This window comes from Nicotiana attenuata, unplaced genomic scaffold, assembly GCF_001879085.1.
Source record: "Nicotiana attenuata strain UT unplaced genomic scaffold, NIATTr2, whole genome shotgun sequence".
NCBI classification, from domain to species: Eukaryota; Viridiplantae; Streptophyta; class Magnoliopsida; order Solanales; family Solanaceae; genus Nicotiana; species Nicotiana attenuata.
Window position 1 is genome coordinate 52,950 of NW_017674311.1, and position 6,676 is coordinate 59,625.

General features: G+C 34.3%; 1 protein-coding gene and 1 long non-coding RNA gene across 2 annotated transcripts; one reads left to right on the forward strand and one right to left on the reverse strand.

Annotated features, from left to right (window-relative positions):
• Positions 1-2,759: 2,759 nt before the first annotated feature.
• On the forward strand, positions 2,760-4,675 carry LOC109218390 (protein DMR6-LIKE OXYGENASE 2-like). Its single transcript, XM_019382753.1, has 4 exons — positions 2,760-3,085; positions 3,307-3,542; positions 3,830-4,157; positions 4,275-4,675. Exons 1-4 carry the CDS (start codon positions 2,840-2,842, stop codon positions 4,302-4,304), a joined length of 840 nt encoding a protein of 279 aa, XP_019238298.1. The 5' UTR covers positions 2,760-2,839; the 3' UTR covers positions 4,305-4,675.
• A 1,342-nt stretch (positions 4,676-6,017) lies between these two features.
• Positions 6,018-6,129, reverse strand: LOC109218389. The gene is made up of 2 exons (XR_002066760.1): positions 6,099-6,129; positions 6,018-6,053 (listed from the first exon to the last, which is right to left on the reverse strand). It is a non-coding gene; the product is annotated as an uncharacterized LOC109218389 (long non-coding RNA).
• Between the last annotated feature and the right edge of the window lie 547 nt (positions 6,130-6,676).

Below are 6,676 nucleotides of genomic sequence, written 5' to 3' on the forward strand. Positions count from 1 at the left end.
TGGTTAACCTTGGGTTGAGGGATTAGGTATTATTTGCCTATTTGCTACGTGTTTGGATGTTGAGTACAACGTATAGGTGAGGTGAAGAGCACCTATGCGTTGTTGTCAAGTCATAGCATGGGAGTTAGCCTTATGCATGTAACTGTTGTATTCTTTGATCATATTGTTCATGCTTAGACTAGCTATTCGTTATGTTGAGCAACTCTTATCATGTTTAACGGAATTTGGTATTGATTGAGTATTGACTCAAAGTTGAGGTTGGTATTGTGGAACTAAATGTTGAAGTAATATTGGTTTTTGATATTTCTATCTCTCTATTGTTATTGTTCATTGTTTTGGTGAGAGAGAGTGTTAAAGTACGAAGGGTGGTGCCGTGCAATATTTTGTGAGTTGAGAGTTAATGCACGAAGGTTGATGCAGTGCCATGATATGTGAGTGTTAATGCACGAAGGGTGATGCCGTGCCGTTTCTTTTGTTTATATGGTGAGGATGAGAGTTAATGCACGAAGAGTGATGTTGTGCCGTTTCTGTTAATTATTATGGTGAGGTTGAGAGTAAAAGCACGAAGGGTGATGCCGTGCACTTGTCTTTACTGTGTTTAATACTTTCATTGGTGCAAAGCATATTGTCTGTTGTGGTTTCTTTACTGTTACAGTTTTCTTTATCTTGCACTCCCCTCAGCATGTTTCCCCTCCCGTTATTATCTGTTCAGCTTCTATTAGTTGTTATTGTGCTCGTATATTATTTAACTGTTCAGGTTTATGAATGTGTCTTGTCTTAGCCTCGTCACTACTTCGCCGAGGTTAGACTCGACATTAACAGTACATGGGGTCGGTTGTACTAATACTGCACGCTGCACTTTCTGTGAATATTTTGGTACCGGACCGAGTTGACGCTGAGTCTAGCTGCTGGCTTGATCTGTTTGGAGACCCAAGGTAGTCATGTTGTTCGCAGTCCCTGGCGTCCCCTTCTATGCATTTCCTTTACTGTTTGATTTGTATCAAAAATAGTTGTATTTCCTTCCGATACTCTACTTGTAGCTAAATATTAGTAGTTCGTGGATTGTGACACCAAATTGTGGGTAGTTGTGTATAAGTATTAAAGTTATTATGGTTTTTCGCACTTTTCTTTTTACCTTGTTATGGCTTATTTGATGTTTATCACTGAAAAACTTAAGAATTTGGCTTAATGAGATCTATCGTTGGCTTGCCTAGCAAGTGAAATGTTAGGCGCCATCACGGTCCCGACGGTGGAAATTCTGGGTCGTGACAAAAATATTGAGTAAATTTCATGGGTGATCATTCAACTTTGTGCTCGTTACCCAAAAGTTACTTTTCTTTTATTTGTTACGTAATAGTCATTCAACTTTATATTTATTATCCAAAAGTTACTTTTCTTTCTTTTGTTACACAAAAATTATTTTATTATACTCTAGTTACTTGTCACAATAATCACTTGACTAGATTTTACAAATCTTTTACCGGAAAAGTCTATTATGCCCTTGACATTATAAATCATCACATTTATGTAATACCTTCTATATTATATGCTATATAATATACTTTTACCCAGGTATTTTACTTATAATTAAAATAACTTGCTATTATTTTATTTATTATTTTTATAATTCGTAGATTTAATTTTTTTCTTAAAAATATATAATTAGAATTATTAAATTGGTCTGTAATATTACCATGAACAAATCTCAAGTCTATGTTCTTAATCAAGCTTAATGAATTTTTTTTAATGAAAATTATAAAATGAAAGCTTATTGATTTACAAAACAAGCCATACTCATTAATTCAATAAATAAAATACCCGCATTTAGCACAATGACACATTAGATTAATACTTTCAAATAAACAATATTAATAGATAAAGCTTTAAAAATATTAATATTAAAAACAAATATCTTTGATACTTCTTAATTTTTTTTATAGATTATAAAAAACTATCATTTTTGTTAAACAAATCTTTTTGTCATTACTTCAAGTAAATATTAAAAAATAAATATTTTTATTATTTTTATATTTATAATATGTTCATGTTTTAATATGATCGAACAAATTGAGTGTCAGGAAAAATTTAAATGTATGGATATATTTAAAATAATAAATAAATAATTAAAAATTATTTTAATTATAAGTAAATCCCCGGTATGGAATAATATTGGGTATGTTGTTATTGTTATTGGTGTTGTTGTAATTTAATTATAAGTAAAACACCTAGGTAAAAATATACTATATAGTATATAGGAGTAATATACAAGGTATTATATAAATGAGAGGATTTATAATGTCAAAGGCATAATAGACTTTTCGAGTAAAAATACTATAAAATTTGGCAAGGTGACTTTTGTGATAAATAGAACAAAGTAAAATGACTTTTGTTTAACACAAGAAAAAAAAGTGATTTTTAGGTGATAAACATAGACTTGGATGATTTCTATGTAACAAAAAGGAAATTAACTTTTGCGTAATGAATAAAGTTGAGTGACCACCCATAAAATTTGCTTAATAACCTCGATAGATCTTTTAACTAAAAATACGCTAAATATACCATTAGAAAGGAAAGAGATAGTATACTATAGTATTCTCAACAGCTGTGTTTCTGAACCAAAATAAGCTAACTTTCAAAATTCGATAAATTAATTAGATATATGAAGTACAAAAATCAATCATAGATAAAGATCACAAGCAGACAAAAATAATGAAACAGAAAATGTAAATGGCAAATGAAAATAAAGTTGCTGTTCTGTTTATAAAGAAAGGAAATACGCATCTTCTTTCGCACCAAGCCATTTGATTATCTCAAAATTTCACACACACACACACTACAAATGGCTCCAATTCAACCAGCAAGTACTGTAAAAATACTCTCAGAATCCCCTAATCTCAACTCTATCCCTTCTACTTATGTTAACTCTACTATTAATCCCTCTGATTCCCCTGCATCTGATCCTGATCTTGATTCTTACTCCATTCCTACTATTGATTTTTCCTTACTCACTTCCACTGATCCTCAACAACGCTCTGAAGCTATCGACAACCTCGGCAAAGCTTGCCAAGACTGGGGATTTTTCATGGTACACTTGAATATTATGCCATATTTTCCTAGATATTCTTTTATTATATGAGAAAGGGAAAGGGTGTGGCCGTTTAATTAGGCGTAAGGACTACGTATACACTATCCTCCCAAAGTTCCACATGTGCGACTTCACTGAGTTTGTTGCTGTTGTCTTTGTCGAGCATCAGAATATTAAAAATATTTTTTTTTAAAACTTATATGATATTATGGGTGGTGCAGGTTGTGAACCATGGCATACCAGAGAGTTTGATTAAGGAAGTAATTGATGGAACACAAGGATTTTTCAACTTAGCAGAGGAAGAGAAGAAAGAAATTGAAGGAAAGCATGTGTTGGATCCTATAAGGTGTGGAACCAGCTTCAATACCTCTAAGGAAAAAGCCTTCTTTTGGATAGACTATCTTAAGGTCTTTCTGCATCCTCAATTTCACTTCCCTACCAAACCCAAAGGTTACAGGTACATTTTGCTCTCTAAGAAAATTTTAAATGTATTTAAGTTATATATACTAACGGTGTAAGGGAGGGGAGCCTTGGCGTAACTGGTAAAGTTACTGTCATGTGACCTTCTGGTCATAGGTTCGAGCCGTGAAAACAGCCTCTTGCAGAAAGCTCTTTCCGGGCCGCGCACGTAGCGGAAACTTAGCGCACCAGGCTGCCTTTTTATACTGACATTGTATATGACATATGTCTAGTGTTTGTTTATACCTGTTATAGTAAGTTATTTATCATTTTTATCTTTTATAGTGATATTGCGTCGGAGTATTGTGAGAAAACTCGGGAAGTCGCAAAAAAATTACTTTCCGGAATATCACAAGGCCTAGGATTGGAAGAGTGTTTTTTGGACAAAGCCCTAGATATGAAATCTGGGTTTCAGGTTTTCATTGCAAATTTATACCCACGTTGTCCACAGCCTGAACTTGCACTTGGAATGCCACCCCATTCACATCATGGCCTATTAACTCTTATTATTCAAAACCAAGTTGGAGGACTCCAAGTTCAACATCAAGGCAAATGGATTCCTGTCAATGCCCTTCCCAACTCTCTATTGGTCAATAGTGGTGATCATCTTGAGGTAAATCGCTTTGTTTAATACTTTCTGCGGCTCATATTATCTGTCTTTTAAGGTTTTCGCACACCCTTTATGTAAGAGATTCAATAGCTAATTATGAATATTTGTCTACATTTTCAGCAATGGAAAGTACAAGAGCAATATACATAGGGTGGTGGTGAACAACACAAGTCCAAGGATATCAGTAGCTGTTGCTCATGGTCCATCACTTGATGCAGTTGTAAGTCCTGCTTCTCCGTTGGTACAAAGTGAGAATAGCCCTCCAGCTTATATACCAATGAAATACAAGGACTATATGGAGTTACAACAGAGTAACCAGCTTCACCAGAAATCCATATTAGAGCAAGTCAAGATTCAAAGGAATTGAAAATTGTTTTCACTGGGAAGCTCTGTTGTCGTAGTGTTGAATTTGGCTTTGATAAATTTTCATGTTTATTAATGGAAAGTATTTGTGTAATATAGTTAGAATCTAAGTGGACTGATTCTTTTTTTTTTCTCCAAAGAAAACTAGATTTTATATATCTTAATGGTCAATACATACTAGTATTAAATGCGAATTCAAGAATAGCTAGAGTCATTTGGTTCCTTATTTTGAGAAGTGCTTTTTTTCAAAAGTGCTTTTCTCAAAAGTACTTTTGGTGAGAAGCAGTTTGTGTTCGGCTAATTAGTTTGAAAAACATTTCTAAACAGCAATTAGTGTTTGGCCAAGCTTTAAAAAACTGCTTCTAAGTGTATTTTTCTCAAAAGTGCTTCTCAAAAAAGTGCTTTTGGAGAGAAGCTACTTTTTTCTGCTTCTTCAAAACTGCTTCTGCTTCTCCTCAAAAGCACTTTTTTTCCTTCCAAAAGCTTGGCCAAACACCTCAATTTTTTCTCAAAAGTGCTTTTGGCAAAAAAAAATGCACTTTGGCCAAAAAGAAGCTTGGCCAAACGGGCTATAAGTAGATGGGAAATCTGCTTGAGAGATAACTTGAATTAGGAATCGGGCTACGAATAACAATCACTTGTCAGGCCTCCCAACATAATCATAGAAATGACACCAGATAGCCACTTTTTGGGACTGCAAGATAAAATAAATATTGACTAATCTCTAAATGGTATTCACGAGAATACCTAAAGTGTCCAATTTATTATTTGCTTGTTTTCTCCTTTCACTAATCTCTTTCGAGATTCACAGACCACAGCTTCATTTTCTTGTCCATATATACTTGGGAACAGCTATTTCGATTGGACTTTTGGACAAGTTGGCAAGTAGTACTATTATTAAGCTCCTGTTGGCTGCATGACAGCTAGAATTCTAATTTTAGTTCATTGAAAGATAATTCTTTCAACTCGTAAAAAGATTTATATGAATTAAGTTGGGAATCAATTGAGTGATGAACTTAAACCAAATTGTATGTTGGACAAAGTAATTTTAGTCAAAAAAGTGCTAGATGTAAGTTAAAACTCGCTGCCTCACCAATTGCACACCTCAAATGCATACAATGTGTATCGTTTGGACGTTTAAGAAAAAAAGAGAGCAAAAAGGCATACTATTTGAATAACGATAAAGTGTTAGGTGGCCTAGTAAGGATGACAATGCGGCTGTGCGGGTGCGGGTTTTGTTTGATGCGGGGCGGAGCGGGTTTACTCTTATGCGGGTGCGGGGCGGGGCGGGCTAAAACAATTTTTAAAATTTTTAAAGCGGGGTGGATTGCGGGTTTTATGCGGGTTCAATGTAAGGCAACTTTGAATTTTATCTTTTTTGAAACAAAGCAATCATTTCAACTACAATTTACATTCTTTTTCACTAGTACGAATACTAATTTGATTTATAATTGACCAGTGGTTATTTACAAGTTATTAGTAACATGTAAGACTTTTTAGTTTAATTTGTTTGAAATTTAAGATTTGTTATTTAACCTCTATTAATTCTGGTTCAGCTAGCTCGGCTTACAATCTTATAACATTATAACTTATAAGGATGATATATATCAGTGAATTCCATTTCTTTATAGTGGAGGTATGTATTTGCTGGTTCTTCGAACGCATTTGGCTAATATAATGGAATTTTATCTTAATGTTTCTTAGTTACATGATTGTCAAGTCTTTTCTGGTGAAAGAAAAAATTTATTCATCATCACCATGAAAAAAACTTACAAAACCAGAACAAAATCGTTAGCTAACTGATGTTTGTTTAAAGTATATATATTTTTATATATATCGCCTCATATCTTACTTTTGTTTCGTGGATTTAGGATGTGAAATGCGTTGATTTATGTTAATTTGATGTGTTTTTATGTGTAGGAATGATCCGGGAGCAATAGGGGGCGGATTGTGCAAAATTAGAGCCAAAACAGACAAAAACAGGAAAGTTGGACATTTCAGCGCCACAGGTGGCGCCTAGGCCTACCTGTGGCGCCAGAAACAGAATGTAAAATTTTACAGCGCCGTGGAGGGCGCCTGGCGCTCCAGGGCGCCAGTGACGCGAAGTTTCTTCAATTTCGCCCCGGACACGGTTATTTCGGCCCTAAACCTACCAAATA

Coding starts and splice junctions, on each gene's coding strand:
- LOC109218390 (XM_019382753.1), top strand. CDS start 2,840: ATGGCTCCAATTCAACCAGCAAGTACTGTAAAAATACTCTCAGAATCC. Junction 3,543..3,829: donor ACCAAACCCAAAGGTTACAG/GTACATTTTGCT, acceptor TATCTTTTATAG/TGATATTGCGTCGGAGTATT. Junction 4,158..4,274: donor ATAGTGGTGATCATCTTGAG/GTAAATCGCTTT, acceptor CTACATTTTCAG/CAATGGAAAGTACAAGAGCA.